General features: G+C 33.1%; 1 protein-coding gene across 4 annotated transcripts in view; it reads right to left on the minus strand.

Moving 5' to 3' along the window:
* Positions 1-297: 297 nt before the first annotated feature.
* Positions 298-23090, minus strand: part of Dcun1d5 (defective in cullin neddylation 1 domain containing 5) — a 29841-nt gene continuing 7048 nt past the window's right edge. For 3 of the 4 annotated variants that reach the window (XM_027930791.2, XM_027930792.3, XM_027930790.2), the window contains 6 exons: positions 21605-21675; positions 21123-21214; positions 4170-4278; positions 3978-4082; positions 1959-2061; positions 298-642 (listed from right to left, as the gene is read on the minus strand). In XM_027930791.2, the coding sequence (XP_027786592.1) occupies positions 587-642; positions 1959-2061; positions 3978-4082; positions 4170-4278; positions 21123-21214; positions 21605-21675 (536 nt within the window). In that variant the 3' untranslated portion in view covers positions 298-586. The remainder of the gene's footprint in view (positions 643-1958; positions 2062-3977; positions 4083-4169; positions 4279-21122; positions 21215-21604; positions 21676-23090) is intronic. The other variant, XM_071616652.1, reaches the window with a different exon arrangement.

Below are 23090 nucleotides of genomic sequence, written 5' to 3' on the forward strand. Positions count from 1 at the left end.
GACCTTGACAGCTTTTACAGATACCCACAGCTGAAAGTTGGAGCACTTCCAATATCTAGAAATGTTTTTTACTAGCTGCATCAGAAAATCATTATAAGTCAAGGCCAATAATTATTCTTCCTAATTGTGCAAAGATAAATAATATGAGCTATACCATCAGCAGACTACATTGCCGGATATTAAGATTGCTTAAAATCTTTAAAATTTCACCAATTCATGGTAATTCTGAACCTCAAAAATCAAGAATTCAAACTTACAAAAATAAATACCACTCTGACACTCAAGGGACATCTTCACTTTAAGGCCTTTGTCACAAATCTGAATCTTTATTGTTCTGAAATAAATGTTAAAAACATAACTTGAAACAAAAATGTCAATATTCAGTCTCAGAAGAGGTGTGGCTCAATGCCGCTCACATGTAACAAGGAAACTTCCTTTAAAAAAAAAGGAAAAAAAAAAAAAAAAAGTACTATGAGAAGTCTTTCATATGAATGAAAATGCACCCTTTGGATTTTTCCCCCTCGTTTCATTAGTTTGTATACATGTGGGAAACAAAAAGTTTGCATTTTCTTCACAATAGTTCTTGCTATGATGTTTGACGAACTTTTTGCCACTCAACAAATTCATCAAGAAGAACGGGCCCTAAAAATAATGAAACAAGTCTCATTAGAATTCAATAAACTCATCTCTCCAACTATATAACAAATTCTCCATATGTTTAGTAATGATAGTCTGACCTATCCTGTTTTGTTTCCAGTCTCCCTCTTCTACATATTGGTATTTTCTTAGCCTTTTCCATTTTGCCCGAGAAAAAAAAAAAAAGGTGGGACTTTCTACAATGGGTATTCATAGCAATTTTCTTTGCAAGGTGTTTCATGAACCTTCTAATAACTGAGTCACTATTAACCTCTTCCATAGCATTCTGGCATTTAATCATAATGTAAAAAGTGATTAAGGTAGTAGTTCTGTTACATTCCCAAGTATTGTAAGATTGTTAAGGGGAGATAGGCCATATAAAAGACTTTATTCTAAAAAGGGGACATGGTATAAAGATAAACACAAAGTAAATATTTAAATGCATCATTTTAATTCCTTTTCCAGGTTAACTGCTCTGAACATTAAAACAACGTGTGAAACCAAAATAATAGTAAAAACTAAAAATATATAATTCTAGAGAGTAATTTGGCCCATCTAAATAATCGTTACTCCAAATCTGTTTTATCCACTTAAGAGTTGTTTTTGCCCCTAGTCCTGACAGTTGTGACCCTGGCCACATCAGGGATGGCCCAATCCTGTGTCTGCATCTGACACACCACCTCAATGATTCCATCCCACAAAAACCTGCCAACTGAAGCCTGTCCTTGCATCCAGGATGGAACCAGCTCCCTTTCCTCTTCTCCCACCCCCACAGGTGCCTTAAAGGGCCCTCATCCACCAGAGGTAGAGGGCAGGGGGCCTCACTCTCCAGCCCTGATATAGGGGAGAGAGTTGGGGGGATTGAAAATTGGGAGGGGCACTCTGAGATTAAAAAGTTTTACCTCTTAAAAAAAAAAAAGAGTACAAATATTTTAATTGGAAGGTTGAAATTGTAGTGAGTTATTGATATTATCTGCCATATCATTAATAGGTACCATCATTAATTTTAAAGCTTTTTCTAGTATAGTTCTTGTTTTTAAAATCATGATTTTTTTTTTTCTACAGGAAAGACAAAGCAGAATTTTGGCTTCTAAATGCAGAAATTATCATTTAAGTTTAGCTATTATGTATGGTTACTAAGGAATGGAAACATTTACCAGAATTAATTTTATAATATTACTGAATCTAAGCTCTTGACCTTCCTCATAACCTGGCTAAACAGTAAAAGTTACTGTTATGATGTTTAAAACTGTTATGTTAATGCTCCACAAATGCATAATATTTTTAGGAATTTTATTTTCATAGAAATACACCATACTTACAAGCACCGTCTTCATCGTAGTTACTAAGATCGGCATGAACTGTTCTGCTGAATTCTAATACATTGTACCACTGATCTTTGTTCATAACACGATACTTTGATTGCTGTGGAAATCAAAACAAATTGCTGTGAACTTCAGAACAAACATTACTTAACAGGATTTAACTTCAGTCAATATATTATAATTTTTTGTGTGCTTTGGCATTTCCTAAAACATTTATTTCTCTATTAACTATTTGTGTTCTTAGGGAATCCTCAAGAGCATTTACATATTGACGACTACTAGTTTTTTTCCTCCAATTTTTGAATAATATTAGTAAGTACAAGTATACTAATAATTAAAAGTCACAACAACAAGATAAAGATATAGAACATTTCCCATTTCTAGAAAGTTCCCTTGTGTTCCTTCCAAGTATATTTCTTGCATGAACTACATTTTGAGGTTGGTGTCTAATGGAAATAGTGGGTTCAAATTCCACTTCTGTCGCTTAATTGAAGGACCTGAGAAAGTTACTTAAGAATAGAACTCATAGCCAGGTATGGTATAATCCCTGAGGCTTGGGAGACTGAGGCAGGAGGACTGCAAATTCAAATACAACCTCAAAAACTTAGTGAGGTCCTAAGCAACTTAGAAAGACCCTACCTCAAAAATTTTAAAAAGTGGGAGGCGGAGTAAGAATGAGGCTCAGTGGTTAAGTGCCCCTGGGTTCATCCCTGGTACCAAAAAAAAAAAAAAAAGAATACATTTCCTGGAGAGAAAACTTAAAAATGGTGTTATAATGATTTAAAAAGAAAACATATGTCAAATAGTTTGCATATTAACAAGTGTGTGAAAATATTTAGTTTTCAACTTAGCTTCTCAGAGGTGAATGTCTTTACATTCAGTTAAATTTAATTTTGCCTAAAAATAGAAACAGGAGAAAGGTAAGCACTATTCGTGAAAAATATTCACTTTATTGGGCTTAAAAATTTATTGTGCAAAAAATTCTTTCATATAAGTGCCACTGTCCTTTATTATAAGTTTTAAGTAAAACTACTCTGGACAACTTGCTGTGATATCAGCTTTATGAGAAATTATTTCCAAAGGAAAACTTATTTATTCAAAAAATAGCAAGAACTATACCAAGAAAAAATTAAAAGGCATAAGCTGGATGTGGTGGTACATCCTTGTAATCCCAGCTACTCAGAAGGCTGAAGCAGGAGGATCAAAATTTAAGGTCAACTTAGGTAATTTAGTGAGAACATTTCTCAAATAAAGAAAGAAAGAAAGAAAGGGCTAAGGATGACGATCAGTGGCAGAGCACCTGCCTAGCACATGTAAGGTTCTATATTCAATCCCAATGCAAAAAAAGAGAAAAGAAGTCAATGAAAACAGATATGAAACTAGATAAAACAATGTAAAAAATAGTATCGTTTTAGAACCACTGTGCTAGTAAGAACAATGATACCCCTCTCCAAGAATATTTGCTTCATAAATTCAGTATACTTTTTTCTTTTTTTAGTAATCAGTAAAGTCAAGCATGCTATTAAAGTCATTCTCATACTTGTGGACATAAAATATTAGTTTTATTTCTTCACAGTCAATCTAAATGCAAAAGGGAAGCTTTATTATAAGAACTGGTACTTAAATATATTTCAGTATGAGACAAGTTGCTTGAGATTTGTTTACTAGCATTGATTCTTTCTAAGACACAAGAAACTAATTTTGCACGAAAAATATCTGAACCCAGGGTCTAATGCACACTAAACAGGCATTATGCCACAAAATTATACCCCTAATTATACCATTATACCACAAAATTATACCCCTAATTCCCCAAATTCTTATGTAAAGGATATATCAAATCACATGAACTTGGGTCTAAAACTGACAATAGAAATTTACACATTTTAACAGAATCTTTTCAATACTCATGAATAATGTTTAAAAGTACAGGACTTAAAAGTGACTTGTTCCTCAATATTTTAAAATCAGATTGTTTTTTAAATATTTAATCAAAATTTTTTTAAAAATGCATACCTCCAGGTACTGGTAAAATACTGAAAACAGTGGCCATGTCCTACCAAGCAGAAGAGCTAACATAGATTTAGCAGTATCAATATCAAGGCTTCTCTGATCTTTATCCTAAAATAAGTGAAAAAATTTTCTTAAGTATGGTCTTAAGATGAAAAACAATTACAATGACTTAAGGAAGAAAAACTGCACACCTACCCTTGCAAAATCAAAGGCATATCTGTATATATTCTTAAATGATGAAATGTCATTCAGCTGTGAGCGCAAAAAATCAAATTTGTTCTGTAACTTTTCTGTGCAATCACACCTTGAGTAAAAAATATATAATGAAGAAAATTAAAACATTTTTAGGGAGTTAGAAGGAATGTATTAAGAACGAATACATTTATAAAGTTAATTTAAGTTCAAAATTCTCTCACAAATTTAGAGTAATATGCCTTCTATCTACCAATACAATAATAAAAGGAAAAATAAAAAGAAGCCCTGGCAATTACAATTAATGTCAAGAGCTACGTAATGTTTTGAACAATTAAAAAAAAAAATTAATGAAAGCTTATTCCAAAGACTTTTCTTTGGGGGGGCAGGGGATGGAACTCAACCATAAAATTCAAATAAAATCATAAGTATCTCTTTAAAAGACATGTATTAAAATATGCCTTTATTATATATAATTGCAAAAGAGAAAGTAAAAAAGAAAAAAGTATGGGATATAAATAATATAATTAATGAGGCCTCTATCACATACTTCATTGGAAAGTTCTTAGGCAACAGCTTGGTGAAAGATATCAGCCATAAGTGGTTTTAAAAATTAGGGACACAACACAGAAGAAATTAACAATTATATTAAGTGGTAATATAATATTATATATTATATAATTAACAATTATATTAAGTGGCCCAATAATAAATCCTGATTCCCACATAGCAAACAAAAAATTAAGTTATCAGTAGAAGCATTTAACTTCAAGTAAGATAAATACACAAAAGCATGCAAAAGAGTTATACATGTTATTTCTAAAGACAATACATTAAATATAAACAATTAAAAACAGGTACAATGCTCAAAAATTTTGACTGGTTTTCTAACTCTCACAGGGTTGGCAAGTTCCAACTTGAACAAGAAGCAAGGCAAAGTCTCCATAAGTGGCACAAATCTCCAGTCTCATCTTCTTGCCATTTCAGAACATCCTTACTGTACTCTATTTTTATTTCAATTAACCGCTCCCATATGCCACAGCTATGGTTTAGCATACCTTACTTTCTCTACTTAACACATTGGCTTCAACTTTCTGACAAAATATTACCCATCAAGACCTAACTCACATTTTGCCACCTCTGAGACCATCTGACACACACTGATCATATTTAGTTGTGTCATGAACTATGACCCACAGTATTCTACTCAAAATTGAATTTTAATGCTCATGATATAATACATAATACCTAGCATTTTCAAATTTGACTAAGACTTTCACTATCCTAAATGTATAGTAAGTTAAAATTCTATTAAGGTGTAAGCATTTTGTATACTTCTTTTTTTGGTCCTGGGGATTGAACCCAGGGGACACTTAACCACTGAGCCACATCCCCAGCCCTTTTTATTCAGAGACAGTGTGGCCAAGTTGCTCAGAGATTCCCTAAATTTCTGTGGGTTTTGAAACCAGGTTCCTCCTGCCTCACATGTCCAGCCATTTGGATACATTTCTAATGTTAATTAAATCTTGCATATCTAAAATAAGCCAAACTTAAGTCATGTTACCTGTTTTACATGCTGCTAGATTTTTTCCCCCCGCTGTTTCTAAGGGAAACTAAAGCCAAAAAAAATTTCATTTTTTGGTACACTCTCCTTACTAGTTTTTGTAATATTCTTTACATAAGCCTCAGAAAACAAAATAAGGATCATTTCACTTTTTTTCTGTTTCATGAAAAAATTTACGTAACCTTGGGTTTAGTGTTTGTCCAAACACAAATTAAGCATTTGGGCCTTTTTATTGAGGGAAAAGAAAGGCTTTAAAAACTACTAAATTAATAAATCAGCATTAAACTACTTAACTGTACTAGAAAAAAAATTACAAAATTAATATTTTTTTAAATTGTAGATGGACACAATACCTTCATTTTATTTATTTATTTTCATGTGGTGCTGAGGATTGAACCCAGTTCCTCATATGTATGAGACAAGTCCTCTGCCACTGAGACACAATCCCAGCCCACTGAATTAATATTTTTAATGGCTATGTGACTATTCAAATTTTCTTGACCAATCTAAACAGAATTCAATTTAATACAGCTTTCAAGCCTACAGAGTAAAACTTTAGGTGTAACCATAAATTGTGGTATTATTGCTTTTATTATTCACTTATAAATGACACACTGAAAAACTGTTTTCAGAGAAGTGATAGGGATAAAAATTCTACTGGAATAGGTTTAAGAAAGAATGAGAAGAACTAGAGAAAATAAGTATAAACAAACACTTTTGAAGAACTTGGTTCTACCTACAAAATGGGGGAAATCTTTTCTACCTACTCTTCTGATAGAAAAATATCTAGAATATATAAAGAATTAAAAAAACTCAGCACCAAAAAACCAAATAACCCAATTAATAAATGAGCAAATGAATTAAAGAGACACTTCTCAAAAAAGAAATACAAACAGCCAACAAAGCCGGGTGGCGCACACCTGTGGTCCTAGGGACTCAGCAGGTTGAGGCAGGAACATCACAAGTTCAAGGACAAACTCAGCAACTAAGACCCTCAACAATTTAGCAAGAACCTGTCTCAAAATAAAAAATAAAAAGAGCTAGGGATGTGGCTCAGTGGTTTAGCATGTCTGGGTTCAATCCCCAGTACCAAAAAGCAAACAAATGGCCAACAAATACATGAAAAAATGTTCAACTTCAACAGGGAAATGCAAACCAAAATCATACTGAGATTTCATCCCACAACAGTCAGAATGGCAGTCATTGGGAATACAAAAAATAATTATTGCTGGAAAGAATGTGCAGAGAAAGAAACATTTTTACACTGTTGGTGGGATTGTAAATTAGTACAATCACTATGGAAATCACTACCAAGGTTCTCAAAAGACTGTGCAAGGAATCACCATATGACCCAGCTATACCACTCCTCAATATTTATGGTTTAGATGTAGTATACCCCAAAGCTCACATGTGAGACAATGCAAGAAGGTTGGAGGAGGAATGATTAGGTTATAGCCTCAACATAACTGAGTGGTAACTGGAGGCAGGTACAGTATGGCTGGAGGAAGCCATTCATTGGGGCTGTCGCTATGGGTAATATATTTTGTATCTGAAGAGTGGAGTGTCTCTCTCTCTCTACTTTCTGATCACCATATGAGCTGATTCCCTCTGCCATACTCTTCTGCCATGTTGTTCCTGTCTCACCTGGATCCCTGAGGAATGGAGCCAGCTGTCTATTGAGAATGAGATCTGTGAAACTATGAGCCCTTAAATAAACTTTTCATCCTCTAAAATTGTTTGTTAGATTCTTTAGTCACAGCAACAAAAAAAGCTGATTAAAACAATACTATAGAGATACATGTATACCCATGTTTATAGCAACACAATTCACAATAGCTAAACTATGGAGCAGCCTAGGTATCCATCAATAGACGAATGGATAAAGAAAATGTAGCATATATACACAATGAGTTTTTATTCAGCCATCAAGAAAAATGATACTACGTCATTTGCAGGAAAAGGGATGGGAACCTAAGACAATATGTTAAATGAAATAAGTCAAACTCAGAAGGTCAAGGGTCATATGTTTTCTCTCACCAAAGAGGAGGGAAAAAATAAAAATGTAGGGGGAGCAGGGATCTCATGAAAGTCAAACGGACATCAGAAGAGGGAAGAAAACAAGGAGTGGGAGGTGGGGAGTGCTGGGGAATGATATCAGCCAAATTATAGTCTTATATTATGTGCACATATAAATATGTAACAACAAATACTATAATTATATGCAACTATAATGAACCAAAAAAATGTGGCAAGAAAAAACTTGGTTTTAAAATGGCATACAAGAGGCACTAGCATGAGTGGGATTAAAAAAAAAAAAAAATAGTTAAAAGGAATAACTTTCTCCCAGCTACTAGGGAGGCTAAAACAGGAGGAAAGCAAGTCTGAGGCAGCCTCAACAACTCAGCAAGACTGGCTCAAAAGGGGATAGAGGGGAGGGGCTGGGGATATAGCTCAGTGGTAAGGCATCCCTGGGATCAAAACAGAAATAACTTTCAATTTCATCAAGATGGAATAAATATATCTCTTTCACCATCCTTCCCTCTGTCCTTTATATATGATGTTCCACAGATATCATATATAAAACAAATGTAATAGAATTCCAAAAGTGAAGACTTGAATAACAAGAGTGGCAAGTTCCTTGAGTTTATTCTTGCTTTACATACTCAGCCTTGGGGCTGAAGAAGCCAGCAAACCAGAAACAATGAGAGAAGATAAGAGAGCTCCAACAAAAACCTCAACTTTTTCTAGCCAAGACTAGGAAAGGAACAGCAAAGGAGGACAAAATTTTAAAAACTAAACATTCTATTTTAGTCACACACTATCAAAAAACCTGTGATCCAACTCCCACCTATGCCAGTGAAGACTTTAGGGACCTAAAATATCCACCCTCACCAGGATATATGACCTCTCTCTCAACTCTTATAGTGTTTGGTACAAAGCACATAGAGAACATGAACTTCTACTCAGGAATAATGAGCAGCAAATTCTCCTCTGCCTTGCGGTGGTATAGAGCTGACATGGTAAAAAGTCTGGGCTTTCCCCATCACCCACTGGTAAAAGGCCACCACCCTAATGGGGTCTATGGGGAATAGCTAAGAAGGCACTCTTACCCCTTTCAGACAAGACAGTTATCAGTGAAGGCCTAAAGGGGACCCAGAACTCTCACCCTTGCCTATTAGTAACAAGAAGCATCCTTTCTTGGATGTCAATGGGTGCAGTTTCCACTCCTCAAAGAGTGGTGCTACAGGAAGCTATTAAAAATGAAATCCGAAGTTTCATATTGTATTAAAAATGTCCAGGTTTCAATAAAAAAAAATTACTTAAACAAGAACCAAGATCTCACAGAGAAGGCAAAAACATAATAAATTCAAACACCAAAATGACAGAAATGCTCATAATTATCTGACATAACTTCAAAGAACCATCATAAAAATGCTTCAACAAGCAACTAACCACACAATAAAACAAACAAAACAATAGAAAAGTCTTATGGCCTATCTTATCAATAATCACACATAATATAAAAGGTCTTTAAATACACCGATGAGAAGATAAATTTGCAAAGCAGAGTTTAAAAAATGACCCAAATATATGCTGTTTAGAAGACACTAATCTCAAAAATAACAATACAGGCAGGTTAATAGCAACAGAATGGAATGATATACATCATAAAAACAATCAAAAGAAAGCAGGAGTGGCTATACTAATATGCACTTTACAACAAAGAAAATGATTCAAACAAGTGCTTAATGATAAAAGGGTCAATCCACCAAGAAGACACTGCAGTCCTAAATAACCTTAAGCAAACCAAGATGTACCAAATAACAAAGCTACAAACATGTGAAGAAAAAATTGACAGAATTGAAGGAGAAATAAACAAATTCATAATTGTAGTTGGAGATTTAAACACCTCCTCTCCTCAACTGATAGAAATATTAGAATGTCAGTAAACAAAGAATTTAACAATACCATCAACCAATAGAATCTAGATGACAAAGGAATACTTCACTCATTTACAGTGGAATATATATTCTTTTCAAATGCCTATGGAACATAAATCAAGATAACACCATACCCTGAGCCATAAAACAAACCCCCAGATAAAAAATAAATAACTGAAGTGATGGAAACTGTGTTCTCTGGCCACAATGGACCCAAACTAGAAAATAATAGCAGGAAGATAACAGCGCAATCTCTGATGAACACTTGGAAACTACACAGGAAACTCCTAAATAATCCCTGGATCAAAGTGCCAATGTCCACTGAAAATGCATTAAGTTGAAGGAGATGAAAATATATTTGTACCTTTAGATTCTAGAATAAGAGCAGCAAAATAAATACATGAACTAAATAATTAAGAGCCAAAATCTATAAAACTGAAACGAACAGCAATAACAAACAAACAACAACAACAACAACAAAAAAAAAACAGAACAAAAAAACTTACCTCCACCAAATCAATTAAACAAAAACTGGTTCTTTGGGGAAAAAAAAAATCAATAATTTGACAAGGTTCTAGTAAGACTGCTCAAAAACAACAAAAAAGGGAAAGATATCATTGAAGACTCAAAGAAGTGGCTGGGGTTATAGCTCAATGGTAGAACACTTGCCTAGCATTTGTGAGGCACTGGGTTTGATTCTCGGCACCACATATAAATAAATGAATAAAATAAAGGTCCATCAACATCTAAAAACAACAACAAAAAAGACTCAAAGGGACTATCCTATGAATAACTATACACAAAAATTTTCAATCTACCCTAGATAAACTGATTCAATCCTTTAAAAAGCAGAAATACCAAGACTAAATAAACACCATGGAAATCAATATGTAAATTCCTCAAAAGACTAGTATGATTGAAACTACCTTATAACCAAGCTATAACACCCCTCAGTACTGATCCAAAAGAATACCCATGTTTATGGCAGTGCTATTCACAATAAAGAATGCTTTCTCTCCTAAGTGGTAGAAAGAAACAGGGGGGGGAGATTTTCATGAAAGTAGAAGGGAGACCAGTAAGATAGAAGGAAGAGGAGGCAATTGGGAATGAAACTGATCAAATTATGAGTACATAAAAATGTGCCACAATGAATTCCACTATTTATGTATAATCATTACCCAGGAATAAAAAATTTTTTAAAAAGCACAAATACCAGACCACAATATGCAGTAATGAGTAGTCCTAAATTATTTATATTTATTATTATTATTTATATTTATATAATATAAATAATGTTTATAATACATTGTTATATTTAATAATTATAATAATTATTATTAAATAAATTGAATTCAAATTTAAAAGTTCTCAGAAAAAAATCTCTAGGCTTAGATGGTTTCACTGGAGAAACAAACCTTTTAAGAACTATTCTACATAATCCATTTCAAATAATAAAAGGAAAAACTTTCCAATTTATTTTAAAAAGCCAGAGTTACCTTCTAACAAAAGCAGACAAAAATACACAAAAAAAGGAAAAACCACATAATCATTTAGTGGAGGGAACTAAACAAATTAACATCTGTTTGTAATAAAACAAGGCCACAGGAGACAAGATAAACTTACAAAAATTAACTGTATTTCTATAATAGTAATGAGCATGTAGACTTTAAAATTTAAAAAAACACAACACCATTCATAATAGGTCAAAATAAAAATGTAATACATGTAATTCTAACACCGTATGTACATGACTTGCACTTTCAAAAACTATACAAGACTGGTGGGAAAAAATCAAATATCTAAGAAAATGGGGAGGGCGGGCAGTGTGGCTCAGTGTTGAATGCTGTGTAGTATGTGCAAGGCCCTGGTTTCAATCTCCAGTGCTGCAAAAAACAATAACATTTAAAAATGAACAGATATATATGGGGCTGGGGATTTGGCTCAAGCGGTAGCGCGCTCGCCTGGCATGCGTGCGGCCTGGGTTCGATCCTCAGCACCACCTACAAAAACAAAGATGTTGTGTCCGCCGAAAATTTAAAAAAAAAAAAAAATATTAAAAAATAATAATAAAATAAAAATAAAAATGAACAGATATATATCAAAACACTGAAAATGGTAAAAATGTCAATTCATAGTTTAATCAAAATCTCAGAAAAATGTTTTTTATATATTATGTAAATTTATATGCAAAAGCAAAGGAACTAGATTAGCTAAAGCATTTTTGTGGGGGAAAAAAATGACCCAGTCCATCTAATTTCAAGACATTATATAGCCATAGTAATTTAGACTGTGGTACTGGCAGAAGATTAAGACACATCAATGGAACAGAATGAAGAACTCAGAAATAGACCCACAAAATACATCCAACTGATTTTTGACAAAAGTGCAAAAGCAATTTAATGGATGAAAGATAGCTTTTCAACAAACGGTACTGGAATATGTGGACAACCAAGGCAAAGAATTCAACTAAGACCCCTAAGTCTCACATCTTTTATAGAAATTAATTTACAATACACCAATGACTTAAATGTAAAACTTCAAAACTATTCTAGAAAAAAATATAAGAGAAAATTCTCAGGATAAAGCTAGGCAAAGAATTTTTCCATAAAAGGAAAAACAATATACTGGACTTAAACAAAGCAAAGTAGCAGCATACAAATTCAACATAGAAAAATCAACACTTTTCTACATACCAATAATGAACCCAGTAGAAAAATAATTGAGAAAAACAATTCCCATTAACCAAACTAGGAATAAATCTAACCAAGGGGGTTTTACAATGAAAACTATAGAAATCACTGAAGAAAACATTAGAAGATGGAAAGACCTTCCTTGTTCTTCTACAGGCAGAAATAATATTGTCAAAATGATCATACTACCAGAAATGTTCCACAAATTCAATGAAATCTTTATTAAAACTCCAATGAATTTTTGCACAGAACTAGAAGAAAAAAAGAGTGCTAAAATTCATAAGGAAGAATAAGAGACTGTGAATAGTCAAGCAATTCTGAGCAATAACAAGGCTAGAGGCATTACCCAACCTCAAACTACAGAACTACAGGTAACAAACAGGATGATGTTGGCATCAAAACAGACTGAAAACCAATGGACTAGAAGACACAGAGAAGACACAGAGACAAACTCACATAGACATAGTCATCTAATCCTTATCAAAGTTGCTAACAACATAAGATGGAGAAAAGACAGTCTTTAAGGTACTGGGAAAACTGGATCACCATATGTAGAAGAATGAAACTGAACCTCTATCTCCCTCCCTCAACTCAAAGTGGATCAAAGACCTAAAAATTAGACCAGAAACTCTGCAAATGCTAGAAAATTATAGGGTCAATACTCCATCATATGTGTGTAGGCACTAACTTCCTCAATTAAGATTCCTAAAGCTCAAGAAATAAAACCAAGAATAAATTAATGGGATGACATCAAATCAAATTTAAAAAGGTTCTGAACAATATAGGAAACAAGAGCTCAAAATGATTATAAAATGGGAGAAAATCTTTGCTAGCTACTCCTCTGATAAAGGGCGAATATTCATAATACACAAAGAACTCAAAGACTTATCAAAAAAACAAATAACCCAATCAATAAATGGGCAAATGAACAAAATAAAGAGTCATTTCTCAAAAGAAGGGCAAATGGCCAAAAATAAGTGAAAAAATGTTCAATTTCCTTAGCAATCAAATGCAAATCAAAACTACATTGAGGTTTCATCTCACCTCATTTAGAGTGACAATAATCAAGATTATAAATAATAGCCAGGTGGTAGCACACGCCCATAATATCAGCAACTCAGGAGGTTGAGGCAGGAAGATCACAAGTTTGATGCCAGGCTCAGCAACTCAGCAAGACCCCCAGCAAATTAGTGAGACTCTGTCTCGAAATTAAAAAAAATAAAAAGGGTTGGGGATGTACCTCAGTGGTAAAGTACCCCTGGGTCCAATCCCCAGTACAGACAAAACAAAACCAGAAAATAAATAATAATAAATGCTGGAGATGATGTGGGGAGAAAGGAATAATTATACACTGTTAGTGCGACTGCAAATTAGTAGGAACACTTTGGAAAGCAACATGGACAGTCCTTAAAAGATAAGGAATGGAACCACAATATGATCCAGTTAATTCACTCCTTGTGAAGAGCTGAAATCAGCATACTATAGTGATACCTGCATTTCAATGTTCATGGTAGTGCAGTTCACAATTACCAAATTATGAAGCCAACATAGGTGTCTTCAACAAATGGATGAATAAAGAAAATGTGGTATATATATATATATATATATATATATATATATATATATACACACATATATATACACACATATATATACACACACACACACACACACACACACAGGTATATGTATATATATACACACACACACAATGGAGTTCTACTCTGCTATAAAGAATAAAATGAAGCATTTGCTGGCAAATGGATGAACTGGAAAACAACATACTAAGTGAAATAAGCCAAACTCAAAGTTAAGGCCAACTGTTTTCTATCAAATGTAAAAACCAGGAAGAAATAAGGAATAAAAACAAAGGGAAGATCTTATGAAAATAATAGAGGAAAGGAATGGAGGGGAGAAAAGAAGGGTTGGAAGGGGAGGAAGTAATGAAGTGAAATCAATCAACTTATGCATATATGAATTCCACTTATGTATGATTATAATGCACAATTAAGATAACAAATAAATAGAAGAAAGACCAGTAGAATAGAGGAGGGGGATGAGGGAAAAGGAGGACAGGGAAAGTGGAAGTACCACAGATTGAAATGGAATATATTATATCATATTCATTTATGAATATGTTAAAATGAACCCCACTATTATGTATAACCACGGTATACTAATAAAATCATACAATTTTAAAAATTAAAACTTTTATTTCCCAAAAAGCCTTATTAAGAAAAGGATGAAAACAAATGGGAAAAAAATATTACAAGCCACATATCCAATGAAGGACTCCTGTCTGGAATACAGATATTCTGTATATGCAAATCTAGAATATGAAAACTCTCAAAACTCAATAGTAACAAAATTATCCTTATATCTTTTAGCCTCTTTATAATTTTCTTCCCTGAGTTCAATCCCTGGTACCACCACCACCCCAAAAAGTGGTCTGAGATTACCACTACATTTTAGGTATAAAGCTCTATGTAGCTCAGTGGTAGAGCGCTTGCCTAACAAGTATGACACCCTGGGTTCAATCCCTAGCACTGCCATGGGAGGAAGGGGGGAGTTACATGTATTCTTTCCCCTTCATGGATTATTTTAGGTAGAGGCCTGTTTTCTGTATCTTTACAACTTAAAGCAATGTTTTCACATTTTGTTTTAGTAATTTAAGCTCACTGTTATAGTTTGGATATGAGGTGTCCACCAAAAGCTCACATGTGAGACAATACAAGAACATTCAGAGGTGAAATAATTGGGTTAAGAGAGTTTTAACTCAATTAGTGAATTAGTCCCCTACAAGGATTAACTGAGTGGTAACTGAAGGCAAGTAGGGTGTGGTTAGAGGAGGTGGGTCATTGGGAGACATGCCTTTGGTGTATGTTTTCTATTTGGTGAGTGGAATCTCTAGGCTGTCTGATCATCTTGTGAGCCTTCCACCACACTCTTCTGCCATGATGTTCAGTCTCACCTCAAGTCCTGAGGAATGGAGTCAGCTGTCTATGGACCAAGATCTCTGAAACCATGAGCCCCCAATTAAACTCTTCCTCCTCTACAGTTGTGCTGGTTGGATCTTTTAGTCACAGCAGCAAAAAGCTTACTAAAAATATAATGCAAAACTTTAACAAACTTGAAATACAAAAGGGAGAAAAAGACAAAGTATGCCTCCTGACAATCTAAGTTATTCCTTTTTCTACCTCCATAGTTTGAAAATTATTTTAACAGTGTAACACACAAGGTCTGGTATATAGAAGCACTCCAAAAATATTTGTTAAAAAAAAAATATGAACACCAAAAATAAGCTCCAAGGTTGATGGACGAGATTTTTTAATTAAGTTTCACAATTGCTATTGGGGGAAAAATCAGTGGAAAAGTACAGATCAAAACAAAATCATAAAGCACATAGTGACTAAGTTCTAAAGAGATAAGAACCCAAGAAATTATATATAATCTTTTCCAAATATTTTACATCCCATGGGTTCACACAGCAACAATATTACTTAAGTGATCTCAATGAGCTTTAAGACAGAGATAGTGAAAAAAAGAACAAAGATTCATGTCAGTGACTTCAGTTAAAATCCTAACTTCTCTATTTTCAGCCATGGGGCCTTTAGGAAAGTTACTAATTTAATCCTTTCCAGCTTGTTTCCTCTTTTCTAAAATAACAATAATAATTTCATAGGATAGCCATAAAGATTAAATGGGAATACATGTGTTAAATGATTAAGATAGCTCTTGGCTTAATGTGTTTCTTTTGAGACAAATGGATTAAAAAAATCACCTACCCTACATTCTGTTACCCAAACTACATCCTACCACACCTAATGGTCTGCATCTTGAGCAGAGAAAGAATCTAATGGCATTGAAAATTGATGTTTTCTCCTTGGGGAAGAGTGATAAAAAAGAAAAGCCCAAATCTCCACATTACCAGCATCGGAAAGACTGTCAATGAACCAAATAAACATACCTACTCACTAATACCAACTCAATTCTTAATCTAGTCCCTAGATAAACTCCAAATAGTAAAAAAGTCAATATCACAGAAATTAGGAATTTAGGAAGAATAGGTCCTTCTTTAAAAAAAAAAAGCATTCTTAACTAGTAATGTCATGGGAAGCAAGTAGTTTATAAATAGAACCAAAAAAAAAAGAAAGAAACAAAGAGATACACCAGATTTGGGGGAATATTGGCATAATATAATACCACTCTCCAAGGCCATTATGGTTAATGGAAGAACAAAATGGTATAAATTTCAATACTGAGACTTGGAAATTAATTTCCTGGGTATTGTTAAACATCTGATCATCAAGGGAGGCCTTCAAAATTCTGCTTCACCTTTAAAATGAGAATTCTCATTTATGTATCAGATCTAAATGAGGTTCTCTTCCTGAAGGGTAAATTCCAATAAAAGAATTTCATCAAAAAATTTTAGATTAAGAACCTTTTCTAAATCAGGTTTATCACCTACAATAATTCTACCTCTAGGCGTATATGGAAATGTGAAAAGCATATTTTGAAACTCATGAGAGATTGAAGAGGAAAGATGCAAACAGCAATTAGCAGTTGGACCCAAAATGCCAAATGAATAATAGTCACAAACCACACTCACCATAGGATCCCATCTACCCACTCCTCTGCCTCCACCATAAAGTAAATATTCTTCATTCCTTTCTTTTTTAAAGAAAGTCAAGCCAGAACATTCCCTATAATTTTCAAAATAAGGACTCGAAAGACCAGAATGCGCAATCTGTACCCCACTGGCAGGTAACTTAGTTCCTACCACTGTTATCAGATGCTATCCTCTTACCACTTTATTTATAACATCATATCAAGTACAATTCTCTTCAAAGGTCTATGTTGTTTTCTCTACCAACATATTTTACCCTTGTTCCAACACGAAACTTTCATCTAGCTAATATGTGAAAAATGCTCCATTCCAGTAGAGTATGTCAGAACCAAACCTTCCAACCACCCCTAGAACTTTGTATCTGTAGATGGGGAATAAGAAAGATCCATAACCTCCTAAGAACACAAGCATGATTTTGTGTGTAGCAGTATATGTGAATCTTAACAGGGAGATGGTCCATAGTTTTGCTAAAATTCTCAAGTATCTAACCTTAAAATAACCAGCAGCTGGATATAATGGTACATACTTGTGTTATCAGCTACCTGGTAAGTTGAGGCAGGAAGATGACAAGTTTAAAACCAGCCTGAGCAACTTAGTGAGAACCAGTCTCAAAATAAAATAAGGGATGGAGATATAGCTCAATGGCATAGAGTGCATGCCTAGCACATGCAAGGCCTGCTTCAGTCCAAAGAATCTGAAAACATAAAAACAAAAACAACTGCTCATTAAAAACTGCACTGAAAAATCTTTGATGATTCCTATGCTCAAAAATCTGGTTGTTGGGGCTGGAGTTGCAGCTCAGTGGTACAGCACTTGCTTGCCTGGCATGTGTGAGGCCCTGGGTTCAATCCTCAGCACTGCATATAAATAAATAAAAGATCCACTGACAACTAAAAAATATATACATACATTATATATCTGGTTGTTTCCCAGTATCTAAAACATTGTTTAAACATGTTACCTAAGCTCTTCACAATGGAGTCATTATCCCAAATATCTAGAATTTTAAACACATTCTGGCAACTTTATCTATCCTATAAATCTAACAACCAGATTACGTCCTTTAAACATAATTTCCTTCCTCAAGGCTCTCCTCCCAATTTCTCTCTTCTGAAACATTTTCCCATATCCTCAACCAACAACATCTTGATCATTTTTCAAGTTCCAGTTCAAATGCCAAGTCTATAAAGATTTCAGAATCTACTCAGCTGAAATTAGCCTTATTAGTTTCTTTCCTTTCCCAGTATTTTGTACTTTTACTCTATCACATATCAGGTTCTGCCTGGGTTTCAGTTATAGTATTGAACTGTCTTCCCTGACCTATTATAATATAACCAAAGGGCAAGAGCTGTGCCTGATGTATCACAGTGATCACCAGTAAGAGGCACAGTACTTAATGTAAGATAGGGTTTTAATGTAAATATCTATAAAATTAAATACAATTTGGGGAAACTTGACTTACTAAAGATGAAAACTTTATGAAGCAAAATATCTAGAAAAGCTATGGCAATTTCATCCTCTGAAACTTACAAAATATCCATCTACTCCCAATTATATATAAATTCAAATGAACAAATTTCTTCACACAAAATAGAAAGCCAATTCACTTATAGAAAGCCTGTATGATAGCCTTAAAGCAAATGTGTAAAGTTTTCTAAAAACTGTAAAGCATTATACAATACAGATTAAAATTAATCATGACTATTATAGTTCACTATATTTGACTAAAGTATATATTTTAACTATCAGACTATTTCTACTCTTTAGCACAGTTCAACTAAAGTTTCTACACATTAAAATTAATTGAAACAACTGATAACTATCTTAAGATGATTTAAAGACCATCAGCTTCCTTGGCTAAATTAAATTCTAAAAGCACAAATGAAAACTATACACAGGGAATAGAGCCTATAAAGTTTTATATTTTAAGATTATATTATAGAAAGTCAAGTATATTAAACAACTATAAATTTTAATAAGACATACAGGTTATTTAGTCTATGTTGCTTAAAATTTGAACTATTTTATTCCTAGCAAGATTTTGAAAGATTCAGGGAATAATAAGAATTGGTTGACTGAGAGGGAAGAAAACTTTATACTTCACATAACAATTTATATAATGAAGAAAAAAATCATTTTCCTAGCTGAGAAAACTTATTTATATAGCTTCAAAGCTCTACAGAATATTGTTAATATTGTTCTAGGTACATGACAATGATAAACTTCTGGGACAATTTGAAATAAGTACTTGCTTTTATTTTGAATAGCTTTTGAACTTCCTACAGAAAACATATGTCAAAGGTGCACTGGCACGTGCCTGTGCCTGTAATCCCAGTAACTCAAGAGGCTGAGGTAGGAGTCCAAGTTCAAGGACAGTCTGGGCAACTTAGTGAGGCCCTGTCTCAAATGAAAACAAAAAGGGCTAGCAATATATCTCAGTGATAGAGTGCCCCTTGGATCAATCCCCAGTAACAACCCTCCCCTCAAAAAAAAGATGCTAATAAAAACCATGTTCATGGGCTACTTAATTTCTGGTTTTTGGTACTCATATCTAATGATTCAGGAGTATTAGAAATGTTTTGTTAACCACTTTATTATACAAAGGCTCTTCATATCAACTCATGCAAAAACAATTTGCATCTTCTTGGTTTATAAATACAAAACTACTTATTAGCTGGAATAATCCAAAAAACAGCTCACAAAATGTAGTAACCTAAAAAGCCCTTAAAATGTCAAATTAGCAACTAACAATTTTAATAGAACAGGCTAAGTTGCATAAAAACTGTGGTTTATGTTCCTTGTGTATCCTTTTGTATGCACTTGCCTAGCACGTGTGAGACACTGGGTTCGATTCCCAGCACCACATAAAACAAATAATAAAGGTCCATCAATAACTAATAAAAAATTTTTTAAGTTAATTAAATATTTGGTAGGATATAGCCCCCCAAAATTTCAGAACCAATGTATTTAACTGGGCATATTACAACATCTAAATGTAATACAGAACTAGTAATCGGTAAATTTAAACTCTAGATCCTAAATCTGCCACTAAGGAATTGTGTAAACATTGCCAAATATTTTCTTAACTTGTTTTCGTCTTAAATTCCTTATTTATAAATAATGGAAGTAGGAGAATTGATTTTATGTTCTATTCTAGAAATTATGATTTGGTTCCCAAGAAAAGGTTTTTACCCCTCCAAATATAAACTATCTATATGTTAATGTTGGTTTAAATTAGACACTGAAAACTCAAATACAAAAGCATAGGTGCCATAAAAACAAATATACTTCCTTTTAAAAAAACTGAAGAACAGGCAAAGGAGGACTAAAAATAGTTAGGTGTGTTAATAAAAGCATATCACAACAGGAAACCACCAGGCTAATAAAACCCTAGTTTCTGCCTTTAAAATATAAATTAATGCTTCCTCACTTGAAAATTTTAACCAGTAATATCCTGAAGAAACATTAGGAACATGATATAAAATTAACACATAATTCCTTATTAATTCTGAAATTAAATAAACTTCACTCTGGAAAGCCAAAATCAAATTATTTTTATAAAGTTAATTCTATAACTTATAATTTAGATATTCAAAGACACCATCTTAAACTGAAAGTATCCAACTATAAAATGGCTGAAGATTGCATGGGAACTGACATTTTCTTTTGTTCTGTTTGAGTTCATTTAGTAAAAAAGAAAAACAATCTAAAAATATCATGTAATTGTATCTTCAAACTGACTTAAGAAAGGAGTGAGGAGGCCCTGGAACTTAGGACTGCTCATAAACAAACTCCTTACATTGTGGAGTTCTCTATTCAGAATGTAAAGCCCTTATAATACTCAAGCAACCTGTGAATACAAACTCTTTAATCACAGATTTCTAATTCACTTAACAAGAGAATCAACGAGTTTTTGATACAATTATACTGAAGTTCTAAAACAATATGAAAAATGGGGTATTTATCTGCCAAGATCACAATATAATTTTGTCAATCCCCAAACTGATTGTGATAGATCAAACCAATTTGATTTTTTTAAAGGTGAAATCTTACTCCTGAAAATTATGAAGCACAAAGTATCAATTAAGATCTTCAAATAGGCCATCAAATTTGTTTTTTAAAAAAATTTCTTACTGTAATGAAGTCATTCCCTTTAACCATTCTTCCTTGGTAAAAAATCCCATGCTTTCAGCCTCCAATTTCCACGCTAAAACTAACATAATAATCTGGAAAGAACAGAACATAAAGGATACGGGAAAAGTCAGCATAGAGATAATCATTTCTATATTTATCATGGAGAGCATTTTTATAAAAACTATATCCATCCTTCAACCATTAAAGAGTACAACCTCTGGAATTATTAACTATAAAGAAACTAAGATGGGCCAATTTCTTAGAAGTAAAAGTTTATGAGGTAGAATCTCACTTTACCACAAAAACATTTATAACAAGAGAATACGTGCCCAACTTAAACTGATTAATAACACTCTAAATGCAAATTTACAATACTAAAGGTAAAAAAAACAAAATCTTCATAAGTATAAAATCAATTTTCAGAAATTTATCAATTTGTTATACCCATCTTATATTGCATTCTACTTAGAAATAAAACATACATTTTCAGGTTCAACACCAATGTCTTCACAAAATTTTTCCATTCCTTCTGGCCCTACAACTTCATCAGGACCTTCAAAGACAAAAATAATTTATATATTTGATTATGATTCAATATCAACATAGAACAAGGCATCTATGAATACAACATAACATTTGACAAATAACTAGAATAGCTTCAAAAGAAGTATAAATATTTGCTAGAGGATTTAGAATTTAAAACTTTTAAAAGTAGTCTTTAACAAGTCACTATGAAATTAAGGAAATTTTAAAAAGAATCGATAAAGAAATACTTCATTAGTATTAATCATTAATTTATTTAAAAAATTTACTAAGCCTACTCCTAATAAAATTTTTGGCAATGCAGGAATCAATTTTTTCTTTTTGGTACTGAGGATTGAACCTAGGATACTGCACATGCTAGGCAAGTGCTACACCACTGAGCTACATCCCCAGCCCACAAAGCAAGAATTTTAAAAAGCCTAAGAAGACTGAAGCTAGCATGTGTAAGAAACAATGCCCATTTTCATTTTTTCCTACTAAGGATTTAACCCTAAGGTAAGCAACCTACAGTACCAGTCCCTTCAAATTTTTTATTTTGAGACAGGGTCTTGTCAAGTTGCTTAGGGCCTCACAAAGTTGCAGAGGCTGGCCTTGAATTTGCAATCCTGTCTCAACCTCTGGAATTGCTAGGATTACAGGCATGCGCCACTAGGCCTAGCTCAATGCATAGTTTAATACAGTAATAAGAAGAATATTCATTTACTTACTACAGATTATCATTATCTCTTTTAAATAAATTTAATTATTCTTGAAAATTTATATTGTAAAAATGACTTATTTAAACTACTATATTATACTTTAAGAAATATTTTCCTTATCATATTGGTTCTAAATCACAAGGCATCAGTTATGTCACCTTAATGTAGAAACAAAAATTTAATCTCAATTAGCTTGTGTCTATCATGTGACCAAAAATTGTTATTTATCTTATTCCTTACTTGACTCCCTATCACTAAATTTAAATTAATATATCAATTCTCATGCTTTTTTTTTTTTTAAATCAGACTCCCAACACATAGATATTGAATCCGCTAGGTTTCTTTTGTGACTGGATAACTAAAATAAATCTTGATATATAATGTTAAATTAGTCAAGAGGAGCCTCCATTCTCCTTTCTTAAGAACTAAAAATACTCCAGCTTTATAAGTCATAAACTAGACCAACGCTGCTCAGGTGGATTTGACGGCATCATTGTTAGCTTATCTTAATTTTATTAAGAATGTAGCCATCCATTATGTAGTCAATACATTTTGCTGCTTGAGATGATATCCAGGATGTCAAGATGACTTTAATATATAATCAGAAACCAAAACCCATTTTAAATTTTATGTAAAATGATCAATGTCCTTAAGTTTAAATAAGCAGTAAAAGTGCACTGAAGTGTTGAAAGGGGAAGATGGTGGTAGTCATTTTTACTTCCTAATA

Source organism: Marmota flaviventris, chromosome 9 (assembly GCF_047511675.1).
Source record: "Marmota flaviventris isolate mMarFla1 chromosome 9, mMarFla1.hap1, whole genome shotgun sequence".
NCBI lineage: Eukaryota > Metazoa > Chordata > Mammalia > Rodentia > Sciuridae > Marmota > Marmota flaviventris.